Here is a 20893-nt window from a genome sequence, read left to right as displayed (position 1 = left end):
AATTTATGTTCGAATACGCAACAATCGCGGATGGAAGCTGGCTAATGAACTGATGGTGGACGCTGAAGTGATCGCACCGACTCTGCGACAAAATGCCAACTTGGTGGAAACCAGTCGCGGAGCGGCTGCGACAGTGCAACTGCGATTCTAATGGCACATTTACTAGAAATCGCACCGATTTCGGACGAGAATCGCAGCAAGCGAAACAGCCCTAACGCTCACCCCACCGCGCCCCCTGGAGCAGCTGCTCCAGGAACCGTTGTATATTTAAACAGCAAAATAAAGGATAGCTTTTTATTTTTTGGTAGATTTTAGATATCATTCTTTTAATGCTAAAATTACAAAGTGTAAATATGGGTATTTTCCGTCATATTTCCATACTGCTCAGTCCTTTTCCCAGAGAGCAATCGCTCTCGGGGTGGAGACAACAGGACATCGCAGACAACAGTCACATTGGCCACTGTACGATAGGAGCTACGGTTCAGACCAGCATCCAATCATGACTATGCGGACGTCAATCGATTGCACCGTGACCCATCAAGTGGTCTTAAATTCTTTAACGTATAAAGAGGAATGTCAACCTGCTACACAAGGTCCCCTCCGATCACGGCCCGACCGGCGGCATTGATGCCCGACAGTTTACGTCATCTTATATTTTTGTTACACAACTGATACGTGAACACACAGTCACATTGGCGATAATTCCAGTCTTTTCTTCACAACGCACAACACTGCCACCGGAGTGTTGCTGCTATTTTACTGACACGGAGAAATACAGAACCATGTTGATTGCCGGTTAGCACTCGCCATCGGAAAACAAAACTGAACTCAGCACAGGAGGCACCCAGACACCCGGCAGCAAAACCTGCCTGTCTGGGACGCAGTTTCCGCGATTTCCGAAATGTCGTCAACGTCGACACATCATTCCGCGTGGTTCCGCGTGGGTTTCACCATCCGAAAACGGCCATCTAAGCACAGTGCACTTAGCGCCGCTGGAACTGCTCCGGAACTTCGCTGTTTCTAGCAGCTTCGTTTGTTCGTTTGACAAAATTAGTGGTAAAGATGTTAATGCAACCAAAATGTTCTGCACGTTTGGACTGGGATACGGAATTACAAGCGGCCTTCGCTGCCACTGAAGCTCAATCAACTGAACAACATTTATTAAACAATGCGCGCGACGTGCTCGAAAAACGAAACCGAAAGTGGACGAACAGGGAGGGCGGAACCTTCCTCCCGTCTGCCTGGAGAAGGAGAAAAACGTTTCGTTCCTCCCTTCTTTTCGTGTTTTGCTTGGGGCGCGTCAATAGAAGGGCGGAAGACGCGCCACTGCTACCTTTTTCCTTCTTTTTTTCTTAGAGTGTTCTACTGAAGCGCCCCTAAAGCGGACACGAGAAGAGAGAAATGATTTTTCTTTTTCTTCTCCAAGCAGTCGAATTGAAAGTTCCGCCCTCCCGCCTTATCACCTTCCGCTTTCTTTTTTCGAACACGTCGCACAGTTTACATATATATATATATATATATATATATATAAACAATATTGAGCTGACTGAGCATCACTGGCAACAAAGGCTGCCTGTAACTGGTGACGAACCAAGCCTGTCTAGCTTGATTCGTCAGTTAGAAGGCATAAATGCTACACGGACAATAAAGTTGGACAATTAACGAGGGTTTTCGGCTTTTCAAGTCAGTAGAAGGGAGGCAGCGAAAGCTGCCTCCGTTCTACTGACGCGCGCCTAAGCGGGCAACGAGATTTTTTTACAACCTTCAGGCAGACGGGATAAAAGTTCCTTCCCCCCGCCTCTGTTTCTTTCGCGTACCACCGTTCGAGCCTTCTCTTTTTGATTTTCGTGCTTAACCGATCCCAATCCTGCACGTCGCTGCTAGAGGACACATGTTTTGAACTAATTTTTACCATAAGATTGAACCCTTTTGCCGTTCAAAACACCTAAACACCTTCCGTGAAATAACATTGCTAAAAAAAAAAATTATACGGTGGCAACATTTATAATGCTTAAATGATCATTGAGAAAACCGTACCTTCAAAATGACGATTATAAAAGGCGGAAGCGCAGTGTACGGAGTCAATGAGGGGGGTAGTGGGAGTCCATGTTCATATTTGTATGTGTTGCGTATATATATGTTCTCGCTGTATGTGAACTGTACTGTATTGTATGTAATGGCAAGCGAAGTGTATGTTTGAGTACAAAAATTCACAGGGTCTTTTATGTTAACCCTAAGACGATTTGAAAGAGAAAACCCAAGCGCCGGTTCATTAAAGACAGACACCCCCATGGTTTACTTAATTCACATTGATTCTTTATAATTCGCTTTGTCGTTCTTCTTAATTTGATTGCCTCTAATTCGCCTAAGTTGTCACGTGAACGTGATACCGAACCTCCGAAGACAGCGCGCTCTCTGACAACGCACTTTTGGCGCCGTTTCATTGGATCACTTGGATCGTAGGGTCGGCTGTGGTCCCGGTGATAGCGAACCTTCGAAGACAGCGCCCTCTCTGGCGACGCACTTTTGACGCCGTTTCATTGGCACCTTTCTTTTTTGTACCTTTCGTATCGCAGATGTGTTTTCTGAAGGTTGACTGAATTATGAGACATATAAGGCTTTCGCCTTTATAAAGATGTTAAGTCGCAATCGACTAAGCATAGCGCCACATAGACTAGACATTTGGAATTACTCTGCTTGTGCCTCCCATCTGGTGGCTAGAGATTAAACCTTTTTTCACGCTTCATGATCACTTTAGGGACGTGCAATGAGCCAAGTAGGCTGCCTTGAATCAGCTTTTTCGAGAACGACTTTTGGTTTCGCGAATGGTTTACCAGCCCTCTCTGACGTGCGGTGCTAACAAAATAAATGTGTCGCAGGGAATCGCAGAAGTTAAGACGCGACGAGCGTGCGAAGGCCGGGTTTCGGCTGTCTACGTTAAACATCGCAGCATTGAAAACGAGAAGACTGGGGGACTGCGTTAAAAGTTGATTTACTTGCCTATGCGAGGAGCAGGCTTCGAAAATAAATACAGTTCGTGAGAAGCTCGTGCTATGTTTTCATTTGTGACAGCTTTCCTCCAAAAGCAGAGACTTGTTTGATTTGTGCGAAGGGATTTACTGCTTTTCTTGCGATAGCTGCTGAGCAGTCCCGGAGGGCTGCCAGTGGTGCGAGGTATTTGTTTGTCTGAAAACTATATTAGTTCTTATTGGTTGAATCGCGGCAGCGTTCGGCGTAAAGACCGATGATTTCCATAGCATTCTGGAATCCGGGTTAAGCCTTACTGAGCTCGATTCACTTGATTCAAAGCCGCCATAATGCTGCTCAGAAGAGGGAGGAACTTTGCTCCTCCATTTGTGCGGACGAACGCTGCTCTGTTTCTAAAGGAACATAGTGGACAATACCGTTCCCCATGTTCCTTTAGAAGTGGTATATATATATATATATATATATATATATATATATATATATATATATATATATATATATATATATATATATATATATATATATATAAACCCTTCCTTTTAAGAATGGAATATTTATAGTGTTTTTAAAACGCCGGGGCGATATTGTACGGATGAAGTAGCAACGCTAAGGAGCATGGATTTGTTTTGAATGCTAGAAACTCCTTCGAAAATTACCCCCTTTTAAAATCAATCTAAAAATACTGCAAAGTGGCTTGCGCAAAAAACATCAACAAGCTGACAAGTCTATAACTGATATAGTACACACTTCCAAGAGACTCCTTCAATTGATAGACTTGCCATTTGATGGTGTCTTTTGCACACGTCACTTTGCAGTATTTTCAGATCGATTGTAAGAGGGGGTAACGTTTGAAGAAGTCTATACCATCCTAACAATATTTTCACTCCAAGCTTCCACCACTTAGACGCACCTCTCTAAAATTCATGGTGCAGTATGATGAGACACCGATTTTTTGCGGAATATCTAAATTCGTTTCGAAGCACTAGAGCACACGCTCTAGATTTTCTTGAAAGCTGAAACGTTATCAACTTAGGATTCACACTTACGTTTGCGTTAAAGCAAGGATTTGATTTGTGTACTGCTTCGTGGTTTTTATGCAATGTGAAGAGGGAAAAATTAAGTTTCCTCCCCATTTGGAAATAACACCTCAGCCTTGATGTGTAATGAGACCCTCTCAGTGCTTCAAATACCCTCAGCCCATCAAACCCATCAGTCTTACAAACATCTTCAGCCAGTCGTACCTTTGAACCCTTTCAGATCTTTACGCATCTAAATGACTTTGAACCATAGACACAAATGCAGTTAAAAACGTTATTGGAAATTTATTTCCGACATTAATTTTTAAGTGCATTTTGTACCTCAAAAATACGATAAGAACCAACATTTGCTAAAACCTGGGCACAAACAGCTGTAAACGAAAGCGATCATACTAAATAGGGACAACCAGATTCTTTGTGGCTAAAATATCTTTCAAGGTTCTCACAATGCCGCTGGGTAAGTTCTTGGGGTGCACATTACTTCAACTACTAAAATCGACCAGGTATACCACACTGACACATACACACTGTCAGTAGCACGTTTAGGCAAAACCACGAACGCGCAACTAACATCCACCGCCTTCGAGAAATACTGAGCATAGTCACGGTGTCGCCTCCAGCGTCTTTTCCGCTCACTAGATGCCTCGGCAGCCGGACAAAAAAGAGGGGGAAGAAGCAGGGCACTGAGATACCTTCTTGATCTGCACACCCAGCTGCTCTAGAGGACAGATCCCACGCATGGGACGGGAAGCCGACACTGAGTGACCGTTGGTTGTTGTGCATTTAGTTTGCGCTCGTACGGAGAGAAAACAGGGTGCAGTCTTCTCACGAAGGCTGTATTTGCACAGACTAGAACTAGGTTTTCTTCAAAGAAACAGCAAAAAGCCCCCCTCCCGTTTTTACCACGCACCCTCTCTTCCTCGTGGGCGAGAAAAAAGGGTACGCGGGGAGGCGTCCTCGGCCGTACCTAGTCGAGCCCGCGAAAAACGTACATAGAACACACAAACAGTCCAATGGAGCCGCGAAGGCCACGACAGGATAAAGACGGGTAATCCCCTCAATTTCCTAACCCGAAAGGCCACATGATTCAAAAAATGCCCAAGCAGCTTCCCCAACAGATATATCCTGAAGGGTCACGTGATCTCTACTACAGACCAGTTAAAACGATTTCGACGGTTGGTGTGGTTTGACGGCGAGGATTGGGACAGACCCCACAAGCCTCTCAAAAAGCTATGCGCGTCTCTTACACATTTTAGGAATTCCTAAAGGGTACGTCAGGCCCCTTAGAGAACTTTGACAGACATCTCAAACACGGCAAACATTTTTTATGGGTACGTCAGAACATTTCAGAAATCCTGGTGGGATCACAGACGTATTTTCGATAGGGTCTTCTCGTTGAGACAATATATGGTATCAGCTCATCAGCTTGCTTTTTAAGAAAAGTTAAAACGAAATCGAGAAACTCACGTGGTAACAAAGATAACGGCACTAATGGGTTGATAGGGGTGCGTTTTGTTCCATTTCTTCTCTACTATGGTCGCCTGTTTCTTCAGTAGCCTTTTTAGCACTTCAGCATTCAGACTTCCTTCTGATGTGTGAGCTTGCTTGCCGGGCTGCAGAAATTAGATACTATAAACAAAGAAGATCTGCACACGCGGAGGTCACTTACATTCCACACGCTGGCCTTTAGAAAAGTGAACGTTACACGAAGTATATTTCTCTGAGTGTCAAATATTTCATTCATCTGGAAGAAAAATTAACGAGAGGTGATGAGACGCAGTAGAGTATTGTAGTTTTAATGTGTTTTCAAAACAAGCAATACACTATTTAAAAAGGACAAACTAGCCTGCACGAAATAAAAAAAGCTTAATTTTTACTGTTTCTTTTAATCTATCGGCCATCTTGAAGACCCAAATCCGTAATTAAATCTGCGGTCCTGCGGTGGTCGCCGTTGCTGTAGTGCGTTAATGCATCTCGCCATTTTATTGCACATAAAAGCACCCAAAAATGTGGCTCCGCATGATATTATAGTTGATTTTCTAAGAACTCTAGAATGAACCAGATAGTACTGGATAATATATTAAATGAAATAAACTAATGGTGATCACTGTCCACTTTTTTCGATCGTCAAAACAGTTCACTGCATGCACTTGTTGCAGGATTGCAACGTCGTCTCGAACTAACACACACACTCAGGAGAATGCCGCTGCATTGGCGACCACCATTACAAACTCAGTCCCCCTGCTCGTCTTGGCTTCCTTGCCTTTAGCCGTTCCCCTCGCGTCGGCTTCCAGTGAAGTTCGGCGTCCGGCAAACGAGAGTAGCTTCCGGTAGGATTCCAGCGACGGGTAATCGAAAGTGATTCTGGTAGAACTTCCAGCGAAAGTGACTGCCGGTAATATTTGCACGAAAGACTAATAATTTACGCTGGTTTCTGGTGAAAATGAATGGAAAGGAACCCGTTTCCACCGAATGTCACTGGAAACTTTTGCCGGATTTTAACCGAAAGTGGCTTCAGTAAAAGGTCCACCGAAATCTGGTAACTGAAAGTGGCGGCTGGTAATATTTCCACCAAAAACTGCTAAGCCATGCTGGTTTCTAGTGAAAATGAGTAAAAAGCAACCCGTTTCCACCGAATGTCACTGGAAGTTTTTGCCGGACTTATCAATAGGGATATATCATCGATCTGCCTCATAGGTTACTTTGGTTAATTAAAAGTGTCTGGTTAAAAAATTATAATTTATATTCTACAAGTAATAGCCCTGCACGCATAGACTCACTTTTTTTTAAATTTTCAAGTTCAGAAGTGAATAAAAAAGAATTGGTAAACCTGCAATATTGCTGAAACACTATCAATTGAGGTGAAAGTTCGGTCCTGCACAGTCTTGTACCGATGACTTCTAGTTTAACTAATACTGTATCAGCATTGGAGGCCTTAATTTATACACAAGTTATATATTTATTTATCAGCGTGACACCTTTTATATGCTCACAAATATAGTCATGATTAAACAATGAGCGGAGGCACAGTTGCGTTAATATTTTTACCTTCGCTTTCAAAAATAAAAACGAGTTCTCAAATAATGAAAATTGGATGTATAAATTCGACCAAATTCTAAAGTGATACTAATGGAAGAAATACAAAAGGCATGTTCTATTTATTATTTATTTATTTTACACTGCTACTACCCCAAATATAGTGGCATCGTAGGAGAGGGTTACAAAAATGTATATAAATGAATACAATTTCACATGATGAGCAAGTCGCTTGCTATGAGGCGGCCAGCCGGTGCAGGAAGTTTTCAAGTGAATCTGAATTAGTGATGCTGAAGTAAAGGCTATTCCAAACGGATTTAGGGGGCCTGACTATCCACCTCTTCTTCGTTATATCAGCATGAAGAGTTTCTTCCTCAGAGGTCTGTTTTCCTCAGAGCTGTTTATACTCAAAGAGTTTGGTGTTCTTAATCAGGTTTTTACTGTCTTGCAACCACAGCAGCGTAGTCTGACAAATGGGGGATGAGGACTTCCGTCCGCCATTTTGGGGCTCTGACTCATATACATTTAATGTGATTTCTCAGGAATAACGCAGAGAAAGAAGTAGCCCCTTTTTGTGTCATCCCGAAATCCGCTACTTCTTACAGGCAACAAGCTCCACCCATTGGTCAAACTCTTTTAGTATAAACAAACGGCTCTGATCTTCATTTTAAAACCCCGCCGCCCGCCGTTCGCCCTTCGTGCATGTGGGCCCCTTCTGCCTCTCAATCTATTTCACTCTGATTAGTCCTCTTGGTCCGAGTACCCTCTACGTTGTTGGGAAACGAGCCAGCTCTTGCTCGAAGCCAGATCCTAACACACTCTGTCCGTATCTCCTCCCCGGCGAGAGGGGCGAGAGGAGTCACCTAATTGTATTTCTCGCATCATGCTCGCAGCTATCTCAGAAGCACTAAAGCAAACAAAAACTTGACTCTAGCCGCGTGCAAAAACAACACGCGCGACCATCCGTGACTTGCGCAGCAGTTTTGAAGTACTGGTTTCTCCACTCTTTACAAGATAGTGGGGATAATTGCTCTGTATCTTGCAGACGCTTTAGGTACGGAAACACAATGACGTCATCGCCAGCTATATACCTTCCGCTTAAAAGTCGGCCCGCGAGAGGGGCAGTGCGTATCGCGCTAGTGACGTTAAGGGTGCATTCTCACTGGAAGCAGATCCGCGTTCGCGAAGCGGTTGCGGATGCGCTTCGCGAGCGACCTAGTTCAGACACACCGAGAGGTGGTCGGCAGTTTCTCGGCGATCACCCGTGATCTTTTGAGACTTGCGTTTGACAATCTTGTTTTACAATCAAAAATCCGCTTTAATCCACAATCCAAAGCCGAACTTTTGCTGTTTTGCCACTCTGAAGATTTTTTCCGTGATGTTAGCTTGCATCACGAGTTCAGGCGGCGAATAAAAAAAGCCTGGACCCGCCAAACTCGCCTGTGATGCCCTCAACTTCGCCCACAAGCAAAGCCCAGCTAGGCGCGCCTTGCTGACTTAGAACAGGATGCCCCCGACCTTTTCTTCGAAGTGGACCCTTCCCGCCCGAATAGCTGACCTTGTTTTCCGGACAGAGGGCCAGTTTTTACCCCTTGTTGTTCGCTCTTATCATTTTCGAAGTTGTGACTGAGCGGTGGGGTGGACCCTGCTGCTGGTGCTAGCCGGTCGTGGCTTCGTTGGTGGCGGACTCTCCTCTCGTCACTCGCACGTCGATCGAGTCTACTGTTTGTTTGACATTGAGCTCAAATAAACGCCGTATGTATTACCTCTGCATCGTCTGGTACGTACACTTTATTCCTTGATTAAGTTCCCTTTATTTATTTTGTTAGTAGTAAACGTTACAGGTCGAGGTAGCGCAGGTACCCTGCCCGCTCCGCGGTAAATCGTTGGCTACGCAATCAAGCTCACGGCGTCTCTATCGGCCTTCGTGGTGGCCACGCACGGCGTCAAAAGCTTTCAATTGTTCACGCGACTATCTTAGTGGGTAGAAAAACTGACAGTTCGGTCGATCAGGGGCGAGTTCCGACGTTCTACGGGCACACACTAACAAGACAGCGAGCATCGGGCTATGGCACCCGGAATAATAAACAAACTCTTACCCGAACCAAATCACTGGTGCGAAGCGCGTTAAAATTACGACTCAATTCTTTTCGCGGCGGATCCAAGTGACGGATGTGGACACCATGTTTCTCCGTTTATTTGTCGAAAGCTATGACTGTAGTGCTAGGACTACAGCGCCTTGGACACCAGCGAAGGGTGCCTACTTGTTTCGAAAGTCATTGACGTCACGTCAGCGTCGCATTGTGATAGGTTGCTGCTTTGCGGTTTGTGAAAGCGGTTGGGTGAAATCGGTCCAGAAGCGGTCGGCAAAAACGCTCTCCAACCTCTCAATCCTAGCCGCTTTGCGGTTGAGAACACGCGGATCCGCTTCGCGTTTGCGGATCCGCTTCCAGTGTGAACGCGCCACAAGAGTTCCTGCACGGCCAAGGGTACTGTAGTTGCGAGCGTTGCCGCCTGGCGGTGTAAACGAGTGAGAATCTTGCGTAATAGTAATATACGAGGACTCTACGCTCTGTGGTTTACTATAGAGCCACTAATTAAGCCACGCTTAGGGCATCGGCACTCTATTGTACGATATTGTTGTCGGCGCCGCCATCCTAGCTCTTGTGCAAAACCGACGCAACTGCCGATCATTGTGATTCAAAAGGGCGACTTCCTCAGCATTAAATTCGGTGTAAGGGAGCTCATGTAAGATTGCTTAGGCGAACTGCTTTAACACTTGCGGGGGACGAAAAAGCGCTTCCCGTGATTTCAGATAAAGCTTCAGATAACTGGCAACCATGGTTTCAATTCACAAGATGGGCCAGTGTCGTTACTTTGAAGCGTGGCCTATTTAGTGCTCTCCGATCTGCTAGTGTGCGTCGCAATCTTGGTACCTAATGCAGATCAGACAGAAATGTCAGTCGTCACAATACAAAAACATGACTTTCTCAGCTTTAGATACAGTGTTAGAAAGCTCAGTTGATATTGTTTCGCTCTATCGCGAATCGTTTTAATGTTTCTGGAGGGCGGAAAAGCGTTTCCTGCGCTTTTACACAAAGCTTCACATAACTTCAGCCCTAGGACGACTGAAGTTACTCTGATGCCTAGCTTAGTTAGGGGCTCTAGCCTATGAATAGCTTTCCCGTAACATCCGGAGTCACGTTGCTTACACATCATAGAAAAGACAGTCTGCCAAAAGATCTAAACGCGAGTCACCGCGAGATCCGTGCTTCGAAGACCGCGTGACAATGAGTTCAAGGAGGAAACTTGACACGTGGCATTCGAACCACAGATATCGCGGTAGCTCGTGTTTGCAGACTGCCTTTTGCATGATGTATGAACTGCGTGGCAGGGGGATCGGTGGCCGAGTGGGCGCACATGAGCTCGGAGCACGTGGGGCGAAAGCTCACGCTGCAGAACCCAAAGATCCTGGGCTCAATCCCCACCCGTGCCCGTTTCGATCTAGATGAGCATCGTACCGGCGTGCGGTCGTGTACCACTACAGCGTGGTGCTCGTTAAAGACCCCAGGCTAGCAGTTTGCACTGCGCTGGCTAAATTGCTCATCTACAGCAAGTGACTCGTTTGAAATGGCTGACAACTATACGCTGTATAAATATCCCCGCAACCCCAATTATTTAACTGAGTGACCCCCGGCTTAATGTCATTCGCGACAATGCCGGTATTTTTGTGCGCGACGAGCGTCCAGTTCTCCATGTCAAGCGAGTTTCACATGGAGCGATTTTGGCCCTAGAGTGGCGTGATTTCTGCCGTCGCGGCGCTCTGGCCAGCCGCAGCGACTGAGCAGCTCGGTTCCACCAGGGGCCTTAAACTCGTCAAACACAAAGTTGGGCCGAAGTTGACGGAACGCACCGATTAGACAATCACGACGATGACTTCGTGTTTTTGTCGCCGACGTCCAATCGGCGAGCTCCGCGAACTTTCGGGGACCAACTTTCGGGGACCAACTTTCGGGGACCGCCGCAAAGTGGCGCTGTTTTTAGGAGCTCACGACGTGGCGCCATTCCAACGAAGCTTCAGAGACCACCCCAGGCACTTCAGTTTACACTTCACTTCAGAACATAGACCACATCTGCACAATTAAATAAGTGCGAACATTTCGTTTCTATACCCCTTTAATAGACCGATGTTACTACCATGTACTAGAATCATGTATTGGTAAATTACTTCCAAAATGTAATTTAATTATATTTAAAATTACCTTGCTTGAAAAGTAGTTTAACTTCAGTTACAATAACTACTACGTTAAAAGTAATAATTGCGATTGCGAATTACTTTTCAAAAGTAATGCAATTACTTTACAATTACTTATTCCTGAGAGCGACCCGACTTGGGCCCTATGCGGAGTGCAAGTTCGTCTGCTTCTTGTACAGGGGTTGCGGTAGTGTCAGAACGCTGAGCTCGTATTGGCTGTTCGAAAGAGAATAGTGGGTAGACCTCGAGGCGCCTAGCGTTGAGGTCTACCCACTATTTTTCAAACAGAGCAATGCGGAGCTCAGTGTCATTATAACGTCATCGCAACTCCTGCGCAACTCTCATCAGCCAGTTTCGTTGTATCACAATTTGCGCGAGAACCCCACTGCGGGGTTGGGCGAGCGGAGCAGGCGACGGCGCGGGCTGTCTGGTGAACTGACTTTTGCCTCCTGTGAACTAGAGCCAAAAAAGACCGAACTCACCAGACAGTTTAACTACGCCACCACTGCCGCAAAGCATCGAGGGAAGTAGTCTCTCTGCACGTGCAACAACCACGCTTGAGCTCTGCGCGTGTAAAGCACGAGACGGCACGAGCCCTGGCATGCACGGCCGTCATGCCTCCTGTGAACTAAAGTTATGGCGGTGTCACGCATGCGCCCAGCGCTTACCGCTCATTCACACTGGAAGCCGATCCGCGTTCGCAAAGCGATTGCGAACGCGGTTGTATAAGGATCCAGTGCAATTGCACGCGCACTCGATGGCATCGAGTGCGCGTGCAATTGTATACTGGATCTTTACACAACCGCGTTCGCAACCGCTTTGCGAACGCGGATCCGCTTCCAGTGTGAATGAGCGGTTAGTGAGATTGATTTAATGAGCTACACTTAGAATATTGACACTCCGTTCCCCGATCTGCTAGTGGGCGCCGCCATCTTGGTGATTAGAGCAAAGTAGGCGCACTCTGGATGGTCGCAATTCAAAAATGTGACTTTCTAAGCTTCCGACACGGCGGTAGGAAGCTCAGTCGATACCGTTTTGCTCTGTCGCGAACTGTTCTAACATATCTGGAGGACGGAAAAACCGTTCCTGAGATTTCAGATAAAGCTTCAGATAAGTGGCAATCATGATTTTAACCACCTAAATGCCTTACATCTCATTACTCTGAAGCGTAAGTGGCTCTTCCTTCAACTATAGTTATGGCTGCATCGCGCATGCGTGAAACGCTTTGTGAAATCAGTTTATTGAGGCAAAGTTTAGCAAAATAACGCAAAAGTTGCACAAGAACCGAGTTACAAGGGAGACGTAAAAACGATTTTCGTAAACCTCAAATGCCGGGGATGCGCTTATATGTGTATGAATCGTATCGATTTGGTCTTCAGTTCAGACAGTCAGGCGTTTCGCGATTTGTAAAAACGGATACGTTTAGTCGCACCTTGTCCAATATTTGTGACACAAGCAACACAAAGTGTTGCTGCTGCAAGCGAAAAATGCAAGCCTGTCATGCGACGTATTGAAAACCCAGCGCGAGTATCGCAGCACTGGTTCGCCGCTATGACTTAGAAACCCGCTACCATTGGGGCCCCCTAGTTAGAAAACACTTTATTCTCAAATGCGCTCTCACAGTAGTTTCGTGAATGTCTCAATATGCTGCAGGACTCACTGTAAAAACGGTGGCTTCCAAAAGAGCGACCAAGAACAATATCCGATTTATCCTCAACGTTGGACCATAAGGAAGAAGGATCTCGCTCACTGCTCGTGCTCGCGGGAATACTTGGGTCACAGTTTTGTCATTATTCTTGTGTCAATTGCCTAAAATTTCAATCCTGTACGTTGATACCCTCGGTTATCTAGTTAGGTTTTGAGACTTGCGAAAACTCACAGCAGTGTAACAGATAGAGTTATAAAGTCACAATTTCATTCTGCGCGATTTATAAATGGTTCTTTTTATAATATTTGCAGGAATAAATCTTTATTACTGGAAATAGCTCGACAAATAAATTTTAGAATTATATATTTTAATATTTAATTCTTCATGACATTATTCACGAAAATAGGGATATTTTAAAAACCAAAATATTAACGAAGAAAGTGAAAAAAAAACGCAGTCAAGCCGGTGAACTAACACATCAGTGACCAAGTCACAGCATTATTAGAAGGATATTTTTGCTTTCCTTTGTCCAACATAATTCAGATCTACTTACATTTTCCACAAACCCTTTTAAATATTTACTCTCCCGTTGTACACGTTCCTTGTGCGCTTTATCAAAGAGAAAGTAAAGTTCAAGATGAGCCCAACCTTTAACAGATATTCCACCTGGAAAGCAGAAGGGGATGTAGTTGAAAAAACAAAACCAAGTGACTGTGAATCGAAGTCATTTTGCTGTTTTAAACGACTTTACACATAAAAAATAGCCTTATATTCACAATATTTGGAATAAAACAAAATCTGGAAGGCAAAAACAACTTCGACTCTCATTGTGACAGTTTTTTTACATTTTATTCTATGCTTGCATCTTACTTCTTAAAAGCTTTTGGTTTTAAGTATAATTCAGGGTGAAATCAACAAAATAAAACCCGGTGTTTCGTACCGCATAAATAAACCACGTATTGCAGAGAGCTGAAACTCTGCAAGAAAGTGACGCTAGTGGTGGTAATAAAATGTAAAATGTTGAGCACGCGACCTTAGAGGGGTCGAAAGGTACAAAAGAAAGAAAAAAAAAATTTATGAGCAGACGTCCACCCAAGCGTAATTTGCGTCACACGAATATTTTAGATTGTGGGCGTCCGTAGCATTTATTTCGGTGGAAAAAAACTTGTCAGTTAAAAAGGAAACATTGTTTTCCTTCTTGCTGACAAGTGTTTTTCACCGACATATTTGCTACATTTTCTTACAATCTTAAATTTCACTTGATGAATATTAGGCTTAAGCGAACACAGCCACATAGAAAAGTTTTGTTTTTCGTCGCTATCTTTTCATCCCGATAACGTCCAGTGCTCAAGTTTTGGGCTTTTATTACCACCGCTAGTGTTATCCAGCCCGTAACCCTAGTTTCATTTTCTCGATCTAACTTTTTAAAATTTATTTCAAGCTCAAAAATAATAACTAAATACTACCGTTTAGAAAATGACAGTTAACTATTTCTGCGTTTTGAAATAATAACTTGTTCTTTCTTATGTGCACAGCGCTAGTGTATAGTGCCTCGCTAAAGAACAGTGTAGTGTAGGAGCAAGAAAAAAAAAATAAAATCGAATCAAGAGATTAACAGAATGTTAAAACCCTCAAAATTGTACGTTTTTTTGTTTTTTTTTTAAATTTGAGGCTTTATACGTTTGATTGGTATTTTAATCAATGCAATCACTGCAGTTTTTGGGTTTATAAAATTTCTTGGTATTTTATCAGGTATTTGTATTTGTGACTATATACTAGAAATAGTAGGTTCTCGAAATTACGAACTTTGTGACGTCAACATAAACGAATAAAATAGGGCAATTGATTAAATCCTGATTGGTCGCTACTGCGCGGAACGAAACCCAATTTCGAGGTCATGCGATTAAAACTATTTTAATGATATTTAGATATGTGGATTGTGTTTGTGTAAATATTAAGGCACGGAAAGATTTCTTGTCATAGGTCTGTATTTCATTTTTTCTAGCTTACACCCTCGGTTACAAATAGTTGTATCATTATTTATGGACGATAGTTTTACTAAATATTCATCCAATATTTTCGATATCACGGTATTCAACCAATATTAAGTATCAATCATAAATAATACTGGACCTCCAACTCAACGAAAAAAACATAACGGACAATTTGGTGATCCCGGCTCTTGCAATTGACTGCGTGTCTACTTACCCGCCAAACACTCGAAGAGCCAATTTCTGTGGTCTACGAAATCAGCTCATCAAATGATGAGGCGGAACACCTGCTTAGACCTCAAAATTAAGTCTGCGCTGTGACATTGCAATACAAGCATGGCGCTTTGCATTGCGCAATGCCACAACGCAGACTTCATTTTTAGGTCTGGACGGATGTTCGGCCTCATCATTCGCTGAGCTGATTTCGTAGATCACAGATATTGGCTCCTTGAGTGTTTTGCGGGCAAATTGACGGGCAGGCATTTGTTAGAATATAGGAAAAGTGGCTCGGTATGCCTTAATCGACTCAATGGCTCTTACCACTCTACAAAAAGCCCGCGCGTTTCCTTTGCCCGAACCGACACTTGGAGAGCCAATCACTACAACTTCCCGAGGCGGCTGAGCGAATGGCGATGCCAAAACATATGTGTAGACACACACACACACAAAAAAAAAAAACAGATTTAGTTGTGGCATTTAGCAATGCAAAAAGTTACGCTTGCATTGCTTAATGTCACAAATCAGGGTGCGTTTTTTGGTCTAAACAAAAGTTTCGGCATCGTCATTTGCTGAGCTGCCTCCGTAATTTGCGGTGATTGGCTCTCCGAGTGTTGGCGGGAAAGTAGACGCACCGACTTTTTTTAGTGTATCCAAACGGGTCCAGAATATCTCGTAAAAAATAAAAGGTTTCATTCAACGGAAAAAAAAAGGTAACTGCGCAACCGGTCAATGTTTCAAGGCGCCGGGCGAGATAGATGGGACATGGTATTGGCATATAAACTTGTTGGGGAAGCCCCTCAGCGACTGAGTATGTTCGATAATATTCTTTCACCCTACAACACCACACTATATAGTGTTGAGAGTCGACTTATGCCGGTGTTACACATGCACCCTCAACCGCAGTTAACTGAGCTTTAACTATTTCTACGCGTCAACACAGTTACCGCACTATACTCTCGGATAGCTATCTTAGAAGAAGTGAGAGTGCGCGTACACTACTTTGATATAGGTGCTCAAGATGCTCGATCAAGTGCACGTGAGCCCGTGGCTTTGACTGCATAGCCTCAAAATGCTGTCCCTGTGGCTTACCGTAACTCCAGTTAAGGGCGCCCGTGTTACAAGGGTATTAGAGAGATGTGAGACATCGGGTGGAATCTGAATATTTTGAAACATCCGTAGTTTCTTCAGCAAATGGGAGTTTTCTTAAATCCTTTTCGCCGTCCCGCAACGATTTCCGCAACCCGCTACGATACCCGGAACTTCACAGTCAAAGCAAAGTAGCGGTTTCTTCGTTGAGGAGGGCTTTGCGAAGGGGGAAACGCGGTCTACGAAAACTGCGCAATAGTCTCCACTTTATAGATTTCATCTTTCTATTACATCAACATTTATGCCGCTATATATTTTCTTTATTGGTAATTAAACCTTCAATGTTTTCTTCCTTCAAACATAAGCACCTATTTTTCGGGGTTACATTTAGTTTTCATTTTATTATAGCACGAGTCGAGAAAACTTCAACTGAACGGTTCTTTTTTTTTTCTAGTCTAGCCAAACAAATATCAGCCACCTAGTAAACAAATTCACACTTAAAGTAGATACTTACGGGGTTCTATCATTTTTATATGGCTGTTGCTCCCAGCGTCCCCATCTGAATATGCATTGAGTGACGTTCCTGAAAAAAACGAAGAAGCAAGTGCATCGATTGAAGCATATCTCTCGTTTGGACGTAATATTCACGTTAAAAAAAAGTGCCAACACATTTTTCAACATCGCAGAAGTAAATTGTGATTTGAAGAAAGCTTAATGTTGTTACATTAATGCGATTACAGCAATTTATTCACAAACATTGGCGTCACATCAGCCATGTGCGCGGATGTGGTCAATGACCGAAGTGATGAGCGCTACAAACAATTTTCTTTTAAACATTTTACAACACCCGCTAGATCGTCTGACACAATCTATAGGTGACATTCACTTGACGTCACTCGCTAGGTTCGCTGGCATCGCCCACCACGGTCGCCATCTTCGAGGTCTCTTGCTATCGCGAATGCCATCTGGCCGGACCTTTTGAGCGTGGTTTAGCAGTATTTTACAACTTTAAAGGGTCTTTTTGATCGAAACTAGGGGTTATTCTTATACTTTGGTGCTTTTGAAGCGCCGTGGGAGTATTTTTTGTGTGTTTTAGTTCGTTTTTGTCGCTATCGGACTCGTTTACCGCGGCCGCGTTGCTCCCTCGGCTCCATGAAGCACTCCGTGTCGCCCGCCGTGCCGACGGCGGTAGCTCTTGCAAGAACTAATTTTTCTACTTTGGTGCTTTTGTAGCACGGTGTGATTACTCTTCGTTTTGTTTTACTAGTTTATTGTTTTTCTCTAGCGGATTTTCTGTACTACGGCCGTGTAACCGTATTGCTCCATCGCCGCTGTGTCGTACATACGTCGTGCCTTCGGTGTTCGTTCCTGTGCAGAAACATACTGTGCGGCTCACAGAGTGCGCAGCTTATAAAAAATGCGGCGCATTTTTTATTAGCCCAAGCGATTTAAAAACCGCATGTAAGCGATTTGGCGAGCGGGAAGACAAGCGACGGCGACCCGCTTCGCTGCCGCTCGGTCACTCGCGCGACGAGGCAAACCGCATAAAAGCGACGGGAGCACACGACCAAGGCGATGAGCGCTAAGTTTTCTAGAAATCCCAAAACCGAGCTACGCGACGAGTGACAGAGAAGGGTGAGCCGCATGTAAGCGATTTAGCGAGCGATGGCGACAGCGACGGGAGTCGGCGACGAGTGACGGAGATTTCTCGCGGTCGGTCGTCGCGTCGCTCGGTTTTTGGATTTTAGAAAGGGTCGCATATCGCCTTGGTCGCTTGCTCCCGTCGCTTTCATGCGGTTTGCCACGTCGCGCGAGTGACCGAGCGACAGCGAAGCGGGTCGTCGTCGCTTGTCTCGTCGCTGTCGCTCGTCTCGTCCCGTCGCTCGCCAAATTGCTTACATGCGGTTCAGCCTTTACACGTGGTACTCGGCGGCAACAAAGAAAACGGCCCGCCCCCGAGACCAACTTTTCTTCTCTCTTCTGTTCTACGAAGTTTCAACGATATGAAATTAGCACACACTAGCAGCGGACGACCGCGTAGCGTACCCAAGCCAGTCAAACCGAGACCTCGAAGATGGCGGATCGACGGTGGCGCTCCCTGGCAAAATCGAACCTGCAGGCTCAGTGAATACCACCTATTAGGGACGTTCGTTTTGGGTGCCTAAGAAGGCATAGCATGTTCACAAATGCTTTGAAAGGGTCATACTGAAAACTGTAAATATCTGCAAGATTTTATGCATGTTTAAACCAGTTTAACTATATATTTTAACTACCAGAGTGAATTATTTGGGATAAAACGGCTACTGAGGTCAAATGATAGCAATATTTCTTCTGTTTGTGAATAAGCACACGTTTCGGTGAACACCAAAATTTATTTCTAAAATATGCCTCAATTTTATGTCCTAAATCACATAAATTGCCTGTAGACATTACTCTTTCTAGGCATCCTTTCGTAACGTCTGGGAATGTTGTGAGTGTCCGGCTACTGTGACGCCATTACTCAGCTTTTATCGTCGTGCTCTTCGCACTTGACTACGCCACTGTGCTCGAGGTAGCGGAAAGAACGCTTTCAACGCTCCGTGATGTCCGTCGTCCTTTAACCGGTCTGTCGTTGTATTTTTAGCGCTTCTATTGTGTGCAGTGAATCACCAACTAGCCCAATTACATACCCTTCAGCGCTAAATGCGCCACGTGATTGCTTATTGCTAAGGCAACGGCACCGGGCCGTTTGCAAAACTGAAATGCGGTTGGCGTAATTGTCAACCTCTATGAGCGATTTCAAAGTTCAGTCCTCTTCATTTTGTGTGGGCGTGTGTTTCATTCTTTGCTTTAAAAAAGTTGCTTCTGCGCAAGTTCTTTTACTACTGTTGCACCCGTTAATTAATTCATTAATTAATTTAGTTATTAAATATCCTTGGGGCCGACGGCATTAAAAATCAAGAGTGGGTACAGTTTTAAAAAAATAGGATACAAATATGACCACAAAGGCAAGAAAACAACCAACATCCAAATAGACATCTGTACTATACACCTTTCCAAGAAAAACTCGACCCCAGGGGCAGCAAACCGTTTTCGAGCCCAGTCACTGGGTTTGAGGCTAGACTCTCACCGGCGTCCCTGCTAACCCTAACCGAGTGGACTGTGATTTCGATAAGCGGAGTCTGCGTAGGAGCAGGTTCAACACTGCTGGTGTCTAAATTCTCGTCTTTTCGCGCCGTATTTTGTGTTTCATGGTGCACGTAAGTTTCCGAGGACATTACAAAATCACTCTAGCCCATCAAAAAAAAAACAAAAAAAAACCGTAAACTATTTTTGTTGGGTACGGCTGCGACAGAACGAATCTGACTACAATGTTAGTTATCATTTTTTTTACGATTAGTTTTGAAGGCGCTGCCCGATTAGCCACGTGTCAAACGACAAAGCGCTTAGCTGTCGAAAATGATATACCACAGAAGATAGCCGAAAGGCAAGTATTTTTCACGGCTCACAAATAGCGTGTTTATTGATGAACAGGACACGGTTATTACAATTTAGCGAGTGCTAACATTCGAACAATATATTGTACGCACCACACGATGCAGCGTTATATGAAAAAAAAATTATTTGAGAGCGATCTTATATAACACAGTCGCAATCCACGGCAGTCACATTTTGACGATCGGACGGAATCCAACACGACTTTGTTTTGGGGCACGTTATGGGGAGAGCTTCCTTTTTTTCAGAACAGCACCAAGGCAAAGGAACGAACGCGACTGACCTAGGGTGCCTACATGTTTCCGCCGCTCAGCGGATGCAGCGGAAACATGTAGGCACCCTAGATTGACCCGTTTCCCACACCAACCCGGGCATCTATTCTTGGAGATGACTGATGATTCTACGCGGATTATCTCTTGGGGGGAAGGGGGGGGGGGGCAATTGTCGTTTCTATAGCGCCGAGGGCCGTTCGACGCCCCTCCCTCCTTCGGTTTCCGCGAATGTCGAGCAGAAGAGCTTGAATGGCAGGCATTTACCAGCCCTATTTCTCAATGTGGAAGATTACACAGAAAGGGTTTGCAAAGTCCGAGAGAGTGACAGAACGCATCACGCATCAGAAAAAATTAAGTGGAAACTTTCAAGAGGGGCCAGAAAACGGCAAATGCAAAACCGCAAAACATAGGTAAAGAGTCGCGCTGAGCGGGTTTGCAAAGTCCAAGAGAGTGGCAGAATATTTCTAGCTGACAAAGGGAGCGAGAGTCGCAACACCGCATCAGCATCAGCAACATGGCGGCGGCCTAGGAGCGTATTTTGGAAAGGTGTATAGGTAAGTAACTGCATATTTGAATATGCTATCAGACAGGATTGTTGCGAAAAAGTACTAACAACGGTTCCAGCTAAAAAAAAGAAAAAGTTTGGAGGACGTTTCAGTTTTGTCTTTAAAAGTGGACCGCGCTAGCGGAACATATAAACAAGTAGATTCCCGCTCGTTAAGAAGTCATGCAAGCGTGTCTTGCCTGGCCAAGTCTGTGGCGTGTCTGGCCCGCAGCCGAAGGGTCGTGGGTTCGAATTCCGCCTACTATTCCTCAAAATTTTCTTTAAGGCAAATTAATCACTTTATTTACAGAAATTACTTGAAGCATGCGGCGACGTTCATTTG

General features: G+C 44.6%; 1 protein-coding gene across 1 annotated transcript in view; it reads right to left on the bottom strand.

The window, feature by feature from the left end:
* LOC115310918 overlaps positions 1–20893 on the bottom strand; it is a 76050-nt gene that overhangs the window by 44714 nt on the left and 10443 nt on the right. Inside the window, exons 2-5 of the mRNA XM_040214941.1 lie at positions 16775–16843; positions 13518–13630; positions 5695–5769; positions 5493–5638 (exon numbers count right to left, since the gene is read on the bottom strand). Coding sequence (XP_040070875.1) covers positions 5493–5638; positions 5695–5769; positions 13518–13630; positions 16775–16843 — 403 coding nt within the window. The remainder of the gene's footprint in view (positions 1–5492; positions 5639–5694; positions 5770–13517; positions 13631–16774; positions 16844–20893) is intronic.

Source organism: Ixodes scapularis, unplaced genomic scaffold (genome assembly GCF_016920785.2).
Source record: "Ixodes scapularis isolate PalLabHiFi unplaced genomic scaffold, ASM1692078v2 PGA_scaffold4__175_contigs__length_147842914, whole genome shotgun sequence".
NCBI lineage: Eukaryota > Metazoa > Arthropoda > Arachnida > Ixodida > Ixodidae > Ixodes > Ixodes scapularis.
Note: the sequence above shows the minus strand (reverse complement) of the source record. Positions and strands in the feature narration are given on the sequence as shown.